The sequence below is a fragment of the Elephas maximus genome, chromosome 4, assembly GCF_024166365.1.
Source record: "Elephas maximus indicus isolate mEleMax1 chromosome 4, mEleMax1 primary haplotype, whole genome shotgun sequence".
Lineage (NCBI taxonomy): Eukaryota > Metazoa > Chordata > Mammalia > Proboscidea > Elephantidae > Elephas > Elephas maximus.
The window spans coordinates 63812024-63827719 of NC_064822.1; the positions used below are offsets into that span (position 1 = coordinate 63812024).

The 15696-nt window shown below is 39.9% G+C and overlaps 1 protein-coding gene across 2 annotated transcripts in view; it reads right to left on the minus strand.

The window, feature by feature from the left end:
• Positions 1-15380, minus strand: part of LPCAT3 (lysophosphatidylcholine acyltransferase 3) — a 48618-nt gene extending 33238 nt beyond the window's left edge. Inside the window, exon 1 of one of the 2 annotated variants that reach the window (XM_049882358.1) lies at positions 15130-15380. In XM_049882358.1, the coding sequence (XP_049738315.1) occupies positions 15130-15280 (151 nt within the window). In that variant the 5' untranslated portion in view covers positions 15281-15380. The remainder of the gene's footprint in view (positions 1-15129) is intronic. The other variant, XM_049882357.1, reaches the window with a different exon arrangement.
• Between the last annotated feature and the right edge of the window lie 316 nt (positions 15381-15696).

Here is a 15696-nt window from a genome sequence, read left to right on the forward strand (position 1 = left end):
CTCCAACCCTCTTAAATACTTGTCTTGGTAATTTCTCTCTTGTCTTTAGAGCTGCCAAATCTAATCTTTGTAAATACAAACAATGTAGGTGAGAACTCTTTCTCAGCAGGTGTTTTAGGAAATGTAACAACAAGCTCTTTGTTACCTATTAAGATTCTAACAGGAGAAAAGGTAACACCTATAACATCCTAATTGTCTTTAAGAATTTAAATAGGTTGTGACTGTTGGGTTCACTCTTCCCGCCCCTGTGCCTCGGCATGCCTCTGTGTGTGTGTTTTCAAAACAGAAAGAGGCAGTTTGAATTCTTGGTGGTGGAGTGGTTAAGTGCTACGGCTGCTAACCAAAGGGTCGGCAGTTCGAATCTGCCAGGCGCTCCTTGGAAACTCTATGGGGCAGTTCTACTCTGTCCTATAGGGTTGCTATGAGTCAGAATCGACTCGACAGCACTGGGTTTGGTTTTGGTTTTGGTAGATAGTTTCATCCCTTAAGAAAAACATTAAAAAAATATAGATACAAGATAATTTAAAGTATCTTGCCTGAGTGTTTCCCTATGTATTTCTAATATAAAATTTATACATTATCGTATACGTGCATTTATACAAAGAACTTTCTTATATACCCACATATATCTGTAGCAATTTTTCTTTCAGAAAATAAAGAAATAAGTAAAAACTGGCAAAGTACAAACGTCAAACACTAGATTTTGTTAGGCCTTATGCAGCACCTTAAGAACTAGAAACTGGATGAGTAAAAACCGTATCTTATTTGATTATTAAAATGAGACATAAAATTTTAAAACAAGACTTCAGAGGCAACATAGTGCAAAAAAGCTCTTTCTTTTCCTCAGAATTTATTAATTAGACTGCTTAGGGAATACAGCTTCTTAGTTGCCTAATCTTTTGATTCAATTAAGCAAAAATATCTTACTGCCACATATTTCATTGAAATGAATACATTCTAGTATTCACTGTTTTTCAATTTGTACACCTAGTACAGTATGCTAAATATAATGGACTCTTTCATGAGTCATTTTTCTGGTTTCTGTACACTGCACTGGCTCTCAGCCTGTAGTATGCATAAGATTTACCTGAAATGCTTATTAAAAATACATATTAAAAAAGGCAGATTCCCCATTCTTAAAGGGAGGGAATGCCTTGGCATTGTACTCTGAGAAATGGTGTTACACAGAAGATATGGGGGACTGGTTCACACCACAGAATCCAACCATCATCAAATTCAACATTATACTTGTTAATGTATCCAAAACATGATTTCTGGCTAAAAGTCATCAATGTTAATTGACAATGTTTTTGTCACTTCCACTTCATTATTAGTGGCTGGGTTTTCCTTTTACAGCCATTTTTCACTAAGAAAATGTTTTTGTTTTTTTAAAAACACTTTATGATTATTACTTATACGCTGTAAAGGAGCAGAGAACAAAACAGAGAACAACTGCTGGATACACCCTGGTTTGTGACTCAAGTCTCAGACTAGTAGCTACCATTTACAAGGCTCTTTGAGCCAAACATTATAAGTGCTTTGCATATATTCACTCACTCAATCCTCATGACAACTGTCTGAGGCAGACACCCTCGTTTTACAGATGAGGAAGCTGAAGCACAGAGAGGTTTAGTAACTTTCTTAAGCCACATAACTGCTGGGTGGCACAGCTGGGATTTGAACCCAGACAACCTGGTCCAGAGACTGTGCTTTCAACTACTCTGCTGCTATATTACCTCTCCAGTCTTCAGTATTCACGTTTGTGCCACAGCCAACCAAGATGCCCACCTATTCCATACATATGTAGATACACATCTACTCAGGTTCCTCCTGAAGATCTGAAACCCTGGGTGTTAAATCTGTGATTTCGCAGAGCCTCCATCTCTCCTTCTCGAAGCCAGTTCTCTCTCCTTCCCATTGCTTAGGCAAATTAAACCTCCTATAACCCTACTTTGAATTTATCACCACTGCTCAAGATCAGGAAACCCTGGTGGCATAGTGGTTAAGAACTATGGCTGCTAACCAAAAGGCTGGCAGTTTGAATCCACCAGGCACTCCTTGGAAGCTCTATGGGCAGTTCTACTCTGTTCTACAGGGTTGCTATGAGTCGGAATCAACTTGATAGCAATGGGTTTGGTTTTGATTTTTTGCTCAAAATCAACTTTTTTAGCTTGGCATCAAGGCCCCTTACAAACTGTCTTTCCAATTTTATCTTTCATTCTACCCCTATGTGAACCTAAGACTTAAAAAAAAAATTAAAAAAAAAAATTATTGTGGTAAAAAATATACATGACAAAAACTTTGCCCTTTTAACCAACTTTTTTTTAAGCATTAGGTCTTTTATTTATTTTAAAAAATTTTTTATTATACTTTAGATGAAGGTTTACGGAACTAATTTCTCATTAAACAGTAAGTACACACATTGTTCTATGACATTGGTTAACAACCCCACAACATGTCAACTCTCCCTTTTCAATCTTGGCTTCCCTATTACCAGCTTTCCTGTTCTCTCCTGCCTCCTAGACCCTACGCCTAGGCTGGTGTGCCCCTTTCTTTCAACCATTTTTAAGTGTACAACTCAGTGACATTAATTACTTTCTGCCCATTGTGCTACCGTCACCACCACCCATTTCCAAAACTTTTAAATCACCCCAAACAGAGAGTCAAGACCCCTTCAACAATAAGTTCCCATTCTTTCCTTGCCTAGACCCTGGTAACTACTACTAAGCTTTTGTCTCTACGCATTTGCCTATTCTAGATATTTCATATAAGCGGGATTATATACCTTTTGTGCCGGACTTATTTCACTTCTTTTTATGACTGAATATTCCACTGTATATACATATTGGCCCTGTGTATCTGTGGGTTCTGTATCTGCAGATCAAAAATGTTCAGGAAAAAAAGAAACTTTTTTCCCTTGTCATTGTTCCTTAAACAGTACAGTACACAACTATATACATTGTATTAAGTATGATAAGTAGTCTAGAAAGGATTTAAAGTATAGAAAGGATGTGTGTAGATTATATGCAAACATTACATCATTTTATATAAGGGACTTGAACGTCCTCAGATTTTGTTATCCAAAGGGGTCTTGGAACCAATTCCCCATGGATACCAGAGGATGATTGTACCATATTTTGTTTATTCATCCATCTGTTGATTGACACTTGGGTTGTTTCCACCTTTTGGCTATTATGCATAATGTTGCAATGTACATTGGTGTAAGACTTTTTTGTTTTTGATCATACACCAAACCAAAAAACCAAACCCAGTGCTGTCCAGTCGATTCCAACTCATAGCGACCGTATAGGACAGAGTAGAACTGCCCCATAGAGTTTCCAAGGAGCACCTGGTGGATTCGAACTGCCGACCCTTTGGTTAGCAGCTGTAGCACTTACCCACTACGTCACCAGGGTTTCCTAATCATACACAGTCCTTCTTTATTCTTTTTAAGGATACAATCCAGTAGTTTTTAGTATATTCACAAGGTTGTGTAACCATTACCACTATTTAATTTCAGAACATTGCTAACACCCCAAAAAGAAATCCCACACCCACTAGCAGTTACTCCCCATTCTTTCTCTCCTTGGGCCCTGGCAACAACTTATCTACTATCTGTCTTTATGGATTTGCCTGTTCTGGGTACTTTATATAATTGGAATCATACAACATGTGGCTTTTTGTGTCTGACTCGTTTCACTTAACGCAATGTTTTTAAGGTTCATACATGCTGTAGCATGTCAGTATATCATTCCTTTTTACGTTGAATATATTCCTTTGTATAAACAGACCACATTTTATCCATTCATCAGTTGATGGATATTTGGGTTGACTCCACCTTTAATTATTAGAATAATGCTACGAACATTTGTGTGTAAGTTGTTGTGTGAATACATGCTTATATACCTAAGAGTGGAATTACTAGGTTATATGGTAACTCTTAAGCGTTTGGCTGCTCACCAAAAGGTCGGCAGTCCAAATCCACCAGCTGCTCCTTGGAAACCCTGAGGGACATTTCTACTCTGTCCTCCAGAGTTGCTATGGGTCGGAATGGATTCGATGGCAATGAGTTTGGTTTGTTTTTTTATGGTAACTCTTATGCTTACCTTTTTGAGAAGCTGACAAACTGTTTTCCTTAGAGGCTACCTCATTTTTATTCCCACTGGCAATGCATGAGGGTTCTAATTTCTCTACATCCTTGTCAACGTTTGTTATTTTCAATAAAAAAAAAATTTTTTTTTATTATTATAGCCATCCTAAAAAAAAAAAAAAAAATAGCCATCCTAGTGGGTATAAAATGGTATCTCGTTGTAGTTTCAACTTGCATTTCTCTAATGACTAACGATGATGAGCATCTTTCATATGCTTATTGGTCATTTTTATGTCTTTTTAAGGAATGGTTTATTTAAATCCTTTGCCCATTTTTAAATTGGTTTATTTATTATTATTTTTATTGTACTTTAGATAAAGGTTTACAGAACTATCTTCTCATTAAACAATTAGTACACATATTGTTTTGTGACACTCGTTACTAACCCCACGGCGTGTCAACACTCTCCCCTTCTTGACCTTGGATTCTCTATTATCAGCTTTCCTGTCCTCTCCTGCCTTCTAGTCCTTGCCCCTGGGTTGGTGTCCCCCTTTAGCCTTGTTTTGTTTTATGGGCCTGTCTAATCTTTGGCTGAAGGGTGAGCCTCAGGATTGACTTCAGTACTGAGCTGAAAGGGTGTCTGGGGGCCATCCTCTCAAGGTTTCTCCAGTCTCGGTCAGGCCAGTAAGTCTGGTCTTTTTTTGTGAGTTAGAATTTTGTTCTACATTTTTGTCCAGCTTTGTCAAGGACCTTCTACTGCGATCCCTGTCACAGCAGTTGGTGGTGGGAGCCTGGCACCATCTAGTTGTGCTGGACTCAGTTTGGTGGAAGCTGTGGTACTTGTGGTCCATTAGTCCTTTAGACTAATCTTTCCCTTGTGTCTTTGATTTTCTTCACTCTCCCTCACTCCAGACAGGGTGGGACCAGTGGAGTATCCTAGATGGCCGCTCACAGGCTTTTAAGACTCCAGACGCTATTTGCCAAATCAGAATGTAGAACATTTTCTTTATAAACTATGCTATGCCAATTGAGCTAGATGTTCCCCGAGACCGTGGTCCCCACAGCGCTCAGCCCAGTAATTTGGTCCCTCAGGGAGTTTGGATGTGCCTATGGAGCTTTCATGACCTTATTCATATTGAGTTGTAAGAGTTCTTTATATATGTGGATACTAGACTCTTGTCAGAAATACGATTTATAAAATTTTCTCCTATTCTGGGGCTGTATTTCTTGATAGCGTCCTTTGACACATAAAAGTTTTTAATTTTGATGAAGTCTAATTTATCTATTTTTTTCTTTAGTTGCTTGCGGTTTTGGTGTCATATCTAAGCAACTGTTGCCCAAGGCTTTTTAAAACTTAGTATGTTTCCTAAGCATTCCTAGTCTTATATTTTATTCATGGTTTTGCATATACTACCTCCTTGCACTCCCAACTATCAAAATCTTACCCATTCTTCAGGGCTATACTTAAAGCTTAAGGCAGGCTTTCTTCCCTAACCATCTCAGCTGGAAATGATCTACTTCTTTCAATATCAACATTTCAATGGTACCTGAAGATCTGGAATTTTAAAAAATATTAAGAAATTATGTATTTTAGGAGAGTAAAAAACATACTTAAATTTTTAATATAAAACAAGACGCCCTGACTTAGAGAAATTTGGAGCTCCTGGTGAGATGATGTCCTGAGTCTCTTAGTGTATTTGGTGGACAATGCTGAGAAACCCTGGCCTAGAGGACTTATAAGACTGAACCTAAAGTGACCCTGGGGCATCCTTGGGAAGTTGGCTGCAAGTGTTTTAAAACAAATGCCTGCTACCTAGTTCACAGGGTTTGCTTTAGTCTCCTATTCTTTCAAAGAGCCAATGATCAATAGGGAGTTAAAAAGTGGTGTCAGATTATCCTTTAGCTCAAGAGTGAGGATTCCTGGATATTTTTAGTCAGGGCTGTAGTATGTCTGTACTCCAGCTTTAATCAATATTCACTTCCACCTGAGGTTTATGCCATACGAGCCTTAAAAGACACTATTGCAGTTAGCTTCCGCTTGTTGGCTTGTAAACAGAAGTTTTATATTTATGGACAGTAACCTAGAGCGATGCCTAAGTCCATCTTAGTTTAGAATTGCTATCACAGCAGAAATTGGAAACCTCAAGAGCTACAAACCATTTACCATGTCTACTTGGCTGCCACTTCTTCTTACAGCATATGTAAATACAGAGATCAGGACCTTAATCTTCTGAGATCTAACATCCTCCCTCCTAAGATTTGTATATAGTATATGCACGTGAATACTCTATTTTTGATAGTTAATTCTTAACCACCTGCAAAATTACTATCTGACCATATATAATTTTATGTAGGAGATATGACTATGTATAAATTTTAAAGTGAAAATACCATGGCAACATGAATACTTGGTGCTGAAAGCATCTTCAATTAACAAGTTTTTTTATTTATAATTTTAACTTACCCTCTGGTTAAAGTGAGCTATTTAAATAGTCTTATTTGATGACTTCATGGGAGTCAAGAATAGAAGCTGGGTCTGATAGTTTTTGGGCTAATCTTCCATCTACTCTCTGACAAACTCTCTACAGTTACAACGCAATGATATTTTTATCAGTAGCCTCTATCGCTAATGATTATTGTACATATGGCTCTTATAAAGAATCATTCACCCAAGGTGTCCAGAGCTTTATGTATCTCATTTATCTTCAAAGCCAGCACCTGAATAGCGAGGAACTTAGATCATAAAGCAAGTGCATTTTAAGCCAAAAGGAAATTCTTATCCAGAAATTAAAGTTTTTTTTTTTTTTTTAAAGTGTCTTACCCTCCCTAGACTCTCTCCATCCCCATTTTAAAGAGAGGGAGAAATAAAGATGCATACAACATCTTTTGGGCTATACAAATCATATATAGGTTTTGAAGGTCTCTAAAACCAAAAACCAAACCTGTTACTGTCAAGTTGATTTTGACTCAGCAACCCTACAGGACAGGGTAGAATTGCCCCATAGGGTTTCCAAGGAGCAGCTGGTGGATTCAAACTGCCGACTTTTGGTTAGCAGCTGAGCTCTTAACCATAGCACCACCAGGGCTCCAGCTGATGGTCTCTTAAAAAAAAAAAAAAAAAAACCCATTGCTATTGAGTTGATTTTGACTCACAGTGACCTTATAGAAGCTATTATTGCCTTACCATGAGAAACCCAAGTGGCCCCTAAGTCTCCTGGTCCCTGACTTCAGCAACTGCTGGGAAAAAGTCAAAACACACACACACACACACACACACACACACACACACACGATTCTGTTTGACACACCCTACCTTAAAAATTCTATGCTAAAGAAGGATAGTTCGCCTTGAAATTAGAACAGGTTTCCCCAGCAGCTGCAACTAGGGTACCTAATTTTTATTAAAGGTGTAAGTCACAATTTATTAACTGTATTAAGAGAAGTGAAGAGATCAATTAGGAGAATGCTATATTGCTCACGGAGTTTTATGCAACACAGCAAAGGATGGAATTATTAGTTCAACAACCTTACAAAACAAAAACAAAAAACAACCCTTTATATTTAACTTTCTCATCAAAAATATAAATTAGAGACTGTGCAGGTAATGATGACGGTAGTACGATAATAATGATGATGATATAATAATACCATTACTATAATGATATTAATAATATGACTCAATAATAATATTATTTGAAAAATAACAAGAGAAGTCACCAATGGAGAAAACTAAGGCATAAAGAATTTGAGTTTTCTTCATTCCAAAGACTGTAGGCTGTAATAACATTTCAAAAAGTTTAAGGTACTATCAGAACATCAAGAATTACAAAACAGATACATGAAGAAAGGGTACATCACTATAGCCGGGAAGACTCATTAAAACACAGATTACTGGGCCTTACCCCCAGTTTCTCATTCAGGAGGCCTGGGGTAGACCCAAAAATCCGCATTTCTAATAAGTTCCCGAGAGATTCTGATACTGCTGGTCCCAAGACCATACTTTGAGAACCACTGTAATAAATCAAATTAAGTCTCAAATTCCTGGAAAGGAAGTAAAGTGAATGGTGAGAGGAAAAGGAGAGAACAATTATTTAAAAACTACACTGGATCAGGCTTGGTTAAGTGTTTACATAGTTCCAGGCTTGCTTATGTGTTTGCGTAGTTTATCTGGTTCAGCCCTCCCCGGCATCCCAATGAGCAGTACTTCTCAAACTTACAGAGCAGCAGGGAGTGAACACATCCACACAAAGGCTATGCCTAAACAGCCCTCCTGAAATACAAAATTTTTTGATGACCGTGTATTATCTTGGAAACTCTATGGGGCAGTTCTACTCTGTCCTATAGGGTTCCAAATAAAATTTGCATTCTGTTTCAAAATATGGCCACTTGTTTTGAAAAGAAAATGCTTTAAAAATTATTTCTCAGATAAACTGCTGAACTCCTAACCTCAATTCTTTAGTAAAAGTGGCTCTTGTGAACATGAGGAAATGCATGGCTAAAGTTTAGTGACTAGCCTATAGTGAAACAGTTGGTACTTATTTGATCCAGAACTTGACTTGAGGCCTGCAGGTCTCTACAGACAACGCACATTCCAGGTCCTTACTCTGCCACCCCACCCCCACTACCTGAAAGACCACCTACCTGGCCTATTAGGTTTATCTTTACTACTCCTTTAAACCCTGGTGGCATAGTGCCAGTTCGAATCCACCAGGTACCCCCTGGAAACCCTATGGGGCAGTTCCACTCTGTCCTGTGGGGTCGCTATGAGTCAAAATCAACTCCAGACGGCAACGGTTTTTTTTTTTTTTTTTTAAGTCCTTTATGGATCCTCTATGTTCTGGCCAGCAGAAGCCCTGGCGACACAGTGGTTAAGAGATCGGCTGCTAACCAAAAAGTTGGCAGTTTGAATCCACCAGCTGCTCCTTGGAAACCCTACTGGGGAGTTCTACTGTCTTACAGGATCGCTGTGAGTTGGAATTGACTTGATGGCAATGGGTTTGGTTGGTTTATCATCTGGCCAAAACAGACTACTTGCCTTTCCTCTGATTTTCCTGATATCCACATATATGTTCACTATGTTTCTAGTTAGAAAGCTCTCCTCTTCATCTGTACCTGACTAGAATCTTAGCATTTCCTTCAAGGCCCAGATGAAATGTGATTTTCTTCCTGAAAACCAAATACCATTTTTAAAGGCTGCCGGACTGAACACTTCCAGTGGGTTTCACTGGCTGCCCAGACATGCTTTAATATCAGTGGGCATGTAATTTTTTTGTAAATTAGCTTGTGCATCTAATATCATGGACCCTAATCTACTCATGCCTCTGCAAAGAAATGACTCTGTTTGACATTAACGTTACACCGGCATTCAAAACATGAAGTTTTATGCAATGTAAAATATTGGGATGTAGATAAGAAGTAGTTGAAAAAACTATATTTGAAAGAAATCTCCAAAAAGGTAGCTTTAGATTATGATGAAATTTGTGGCTATGAATTAGAATAAAGATTAAGACCTAAAAATGGCATAATATACCTAAACTTTTAGAGTTAAAAGGTATCTTGAAAGTCATTTAGGACAATCCCCTTATCTTATAGTAGCAGAAAATTTGGATACGGTCACTGAGTCAGAAGCCACTCAGCGGCACTGGGTTTGGTTTTTTTGTATTAAGCTCAGAAGTCCCATATGTTTAGTTAATGTTGTTTAACTTCCATCTCGCTTAGCTTTGGTCTCTTTATACTGCAATGTCAACACTACCTGAAGAAAGCTTTGTGCACTGAATAATGGATTTAGTTCTGAAGGGCTAGACCTGACTTTGGTCCAAAGGAAACTGTAGAACTTCCTTTGATTTTAAAGGTTGCTAACCTCTGTGATGCTAATTCCAAACCTCTGAGGAATGACACTCCAGCCCCATCTGTAATTTTTGACCAGTCCAACAGCCACGCCACAGTAATGGCCAAGAAGTTTGCTAGAGGAGAACACTCATGCTAAGTGGGGTGGCCACCTGCTCCATTTGGCCAGTTCTAGCTTTGGAAGCTGAGAGTTAATTCATATTCTGATTACATCTTAGTTTAATCACAGTAGAGTGAAAAGAAAAGGATACCTAGGGCATTTATCTCTTTCACCCAGCGTCCTTCTCAATCCTGACATGGTAACGAGCAGGAACCCCAGAGTCAAGTAGAACAGGGTTTGACCTTAGGCAAGTTATTTAACCTTTGTAGGTCAAAAAACCTAGTTTCCTATCTGTACAGGGAAATTGTAACAGTACTATAATTGTTGTTGTTAGGTGCCGTTGAGTCGGCTCCGACTCATAGTGACCCCATGCACAACAAAATGAAACACTGCCCGGTCTGTACTATAATTACATTATGGGTAATTGGTAGGTTTAGGTAGAGTATTGCCTGTTCATTACTAAGGACAGTGTTTGGTACTCAGCAAATCTTAATAAATGTCAGTTATTATCAACAAGGGGTAGCAATATTAACATATTCAGTCAACATGAATTAGATTCTCTTCTCTCTGTATAAGCTTTTCCATGGCATTTCATTCCCTCTCTAGCTTCACTTATGACCCCAACAGACTATTAAAACTTTATTTCCAGTTTATCCTCTTTCCTGGGCTTAAGACTAGGCTTTGTAACTCGCAGGATACCTGGAAGTGCCCCTGGAACCTAAAGCAAATCTAAAACCTAGATCATTACCTGGCACTGAATAATATCTTCCCTTCCTCTTATCCTCTCTATAACTGTGAAAGATAGCATTTCTTTTCAGCTACCCAGGGAGGAGTGAGTCTTTTTTTTTTTCTTTTTTTAACACTGCTTCTCTATTTTCCATTTAATTAGTTGCCAAGTCATTTATTTATACATTCACTTATTCAACAAATAATTTATTGAACTTCTTCTATAAGTCAGGTACTGTGTCAAGCTCTGGGAATACTGTCAGCAAAACATATATGTATATATAATTACAAACTGTAGTAGTACTTGGGAGGAAATTTCAGTCAGCATGAGACAGTATAACAGGGGACATAGTTAAAATTGAGAGTCAAGAAAGAACTCTCAGAGGAAGTGACAATTTGAACCACGACCTGAAGGATTAAGAGGAGTCTGTCAGGTGATGAGCATTCTAAGCAGTGCGAATGAAGGCTCTGAGGTAGGACAGGGCTTAATGCAGCTGAGGAACTGAAAGAAGGCCACGTAGCTAAGAGGCTGTGAATGTGCTCGAGGTGAGGCTGGAGCAGAAGGCAGGGGCTTACCAGCCATGTATGGAAGCCCCTGAAGGGTTCTGAGCAGGAGAGGCACTGGATCGGATCACTCTGGCTGCTTGTGGAGAATGGACTGGAGGGGGCAAGAACAGAATTAGAGACCAGTCAGGAGGCTACCTGGGTGGTTCCAATAACAGATGGTTGTGCCTGTGGTGATGGAAAAAAGTAGATGGATTTGAGACAAAATTTGGTGGTAGTACTGATAGGGTGAGGATGTAGGGAGTGAGAAGAAGGGGACAAGGATGACTCTTAGGTTTCTGGCACGAGCAGCTACGCAGATGAAACTGCTTATAGAATCTACCTTTCAAAAGATTTCTGTCTTTCTAAAATATCTCACATGAGATCTTTACTTTCCCTTCTCAGTGCTATCACCCTGCCTCCAAGTTATTATAACTTTCTATATAGATAATTGTTCCTTCTCATTAGCTTCCCTGCTTCTTCTATATGCCCACTTTAAACCACCCTATACAGTATTATCTTCCCAAACACAGCTCTAGTCACATTAGTCTTCATTCAAAAATCTCCAATGCCTCCCTCTCACCTACTTAATTAAGTACAAACTCCTTACTTTGGCTTTTAAGGCTACACAACCTACATTCCTGGTCTTATTTCCCACCACTTCTCTACGTAAGCCCTGTTTTAGTCGAGCTGAAGTATTTGATGTTCCTTGAATGTGTCACAATAGATTCCTACATCAGTGCCTTTGCTCATGCTATCTTTCTGTCTTACCATCTCAGTCTGCTAAAACCTTATTCATCTTACAAAGTTTGTAATCGAGGATAGGTCCCATCTTTAAACCTTATAAAGCTTTGCACTTCTCTTATGGCACTTGGATTTCTGCCTTTTATTGTGGTTATTTGTAAGTATACTTATCTCATGCCCACTCCCTACTCCCTAACAGATCATGATAACTTAGAGTGCATGACTCTATTATTCACAATGCACCCTTTGCCCTTGTGGGGTTGAACACAGTGCTTTGCAGAGAGTAGGTGCTCAATAAGCTTTTAGTGAATGTATCTGAAGAAATTCAAGTTATTTAATTAACTTAATGAGTGGTGAGACCCAAGTTGTTGAAGGAAAGATGTTTTCCAGTAGCATCTGCCAGCACCAGGACTTATAGCAAAATTCAACTTTAGCACCTTTCTACCAAACTCCTTGCAATCATACACAATATGAACATATACACATCCTTTAATAGAGTCTTCTGGTGGTTCAAAATACTCCAATGCAGCAGTCCACATAAGCTTACCCTTTCCTTGAAGTATTGCTTGCTAAAAAAAAAAAAAAAAAATTATAGCTTCTAACTTGGAATTTTTCAAACTGCCTGGTGTGACCTATTAATGGGCCATAGAATCAATATAGGGGGCCATAAACAATACTAAAAGAAAAAATAGATAATAGCTGAACACATGGCCTATAGTAAGGGTAAGTACTGTTTCCTGAAACTTGTTTCAAATACATATGTACACGTATGTGGCCTTCTTGGTACCTCTGGCAAGGATTTCCTCCAGTATCCTAGCCCTCATCTGCTTCTGTCTGTCCTATTCCCTGAGAGAGCTGGGATCAAGAACCAGACACTCCACTTCTGAAGGGCTACTAATTTCTGGGTTACAGCACACAGAAGTGATAATGCCTTTGTAAAGGGAACATATTTACAACCAGTATGTACCTTCTCCTATGCACATGTCCAGCTTACCAATTTATGTTTACAGGTATGGGAAATTTCTGCATTCCAAAATTTAACCTATACCTAGAAAATACCATTCTACATATCTACATGAAAGAACTGTATGTGATAATGAAGCAACGTGAAGTCTCGAGTTGATATAAAACTGAGAAATACTGAGTTACTGAAGGCAATGGTATATATGAGACAGGAAAGGGGATATGAAAAATGGTAGAATGGGTTGGGGCCTCAGGTGTATACACTAGTATTTATTACCTTGATGACTGGTGTTGAGTGAAGATAAGAGTAGAGGGACAGGATATGGAGGAAACAATTTTCTAATCAGCCATATACCCCATAACAGTACTTAGCCACAGCCCACCAGGAGAGCACACAAAGACAAATTTAAAGTCCTAATTCCACCCCTAGTTCCATTTAACAGGTGCCTCTTATAACTGTTGCTACTTGTGTTACAATCTCAATTTATAGTTGAGAAATCAACAGTGAGTCTCCTAACTAATGAATGTAAACACTCTTAATTGCCAATTACGGACCCAACAAATAACTGGGTCAGAAACATAGTTGGTTGAAAGAGCAGGAAGTTCAAAGCTGGTGTTGTGCAAAGAACCCTAGATTGGGGTGCTGGTAAATTTGGGTTATGCCTGGGTGACCTGTGCAAGTCTCACAACCTAAGGTCTCTTCTACCTCCAAAATCTTACAGTTCTACAACGGAGGGATAAGGTGGCTTTTATTTAAGAAAGGAAGCTCACCTTGACTTGATATGTAATAGGCAAATAACAACGATATTAGCCAAGGTTGTTTAAATATGAATTAATGCCTCTCCCATCATCTAGATTGGGTTATCACTCTTTGGTGATATTATATGTCAACATCTCTATTGACTCCTGGATAAATTACAAACTTCTTTCTGGCATTTTAAGGCTTCCCATATCTGCACAACTTTATTCACACTTCTTAAGGTTCAGATCTTTAACTTTCTGCTCTGGCACCAATCCTGTTTTCTTATCATCACTTTAAGCTTTTGCTTAATTCCTTCCCCCCCCCTCAACCCCGCCCCGCCAGCTAAAGTCCCATAACCTTCACAAAACCTTCCAGCTACTCAAATGTATATCAGATCTTGACCTTTCAGTTCTACAGAACTTTACAGCAATCCCATGAAATAGGTATCATTGTCTTCATTTCACAGATAAGAAAAATAAGGCCCAGAGAGGTTAAGTGGCTTGCCCAGGGTCCCACAGCTTGCAAGCAGCAGTAGGGGTGGATTTATCTTCAAAGCCCACACTTTTTTTCATCATTATGCCACGCTATCTCCCTGTGTTAAAAACCATGGAATAAGAATGCAGTAAAAAAGCCTATAACCAGTTATAACAGCTTGTTGTGATACAAATTCAGACATACCACATCCTTTAAACTATATGGGTAACAAACGCTTGGAATAACACGGACAGTTTTAAAGGGGTTGTTAGTCCTGTTTCCCAAGCCCAGTATCAAAATGATATTCCAGGATAAATAACAGGAGGGTGGCTAAAGGAAAAAAAAAAAAAAAAAGCAATATGGTATAAAGGAGGAAATACTATAGAAACAAGACAGAAAAGAAAGTGTAATATAAGCTGGTAATGCACAAAGTACTCAGAATATGGAAATATGGAATAATATAGGGCTGAGGAGGCCTAAATTAGGGGGCCTATGCCTACCGATAGGATACAAGCGCGTGTGTGGGGTGTTATTAATAACAGACAGCAGTACACATGGACAGAGAGTCTAACTCAAGAATGCGACAAATAAGGGCAGGTCGTGCGGGTACCGGGTAGAGCATGGCATAATGAGAAGGCGGGGGCGCCGACTGAAGGGCCAAAGGGTACAGCAAGGGTCGCAGAGCAAGGTAAGGAGGGTCAGACGGCACGGCGCCCCCAGACAGGAGACAAGACCTCTACCTTTCTTCCTTCAACAGCAGGTTGGTGTGTTTCAGGATTCACACCTGCACCACAAAAGCCCTTCTGGTGGCTCCGGGAAGAGAGGGGGGTCGTGTCCCCCTTTCTTTTCTATCCCCCGAGGACTCCGCGAGGGGGCGGAGGGAAGCAGGAGGGTCCTTACCCAGGAAGATGGAGATGATGAGCCGCAGCGCCTGTTCTGACGCGCCCAAGGACGTCGCCAACTTGTTAAGGCTCAGCTCCTCGAAACCCGACCGCAGCACCCTCACCAGCTCCACCACAGTTCCTACGTCCCCGTCAGCTGCGGACGCCATCTTAACTCTGGGCGCCCCTAAGGGACCCCCTAACTTCGCGCGCCCCGAATGTGGGCAAAATGCTGTAGCTATACCTCCTATTCCGGCCCGGGGCCCGCCCACGACGTGCGCATTGGCTGCAGGCCCGCCCAGAGGCTCCAGGATCACACTATTATTGGTCGATCCAAGCGTAGGGCGGGGCCTAATGAAGCAAGGTAAGAAGAAGGCGGGCCTGAACGTTTGTAAGGCAAAGGTGACTGCCGAGAAAGAAAACCCGGTAGGCCGAGAGGTGGGCGGGGCTTGGAACCGGGAACTAGAGTTTCCATTGGAAAAGTCTAAAGCCCACGGAGAGGTGATTGTACAACTCTGTTCGAACTGCTTTGGGGAGGAGTCCACGAGAGTGAGCGTCCGGCCGGCCCGCTCGCTGGCTTCCCATT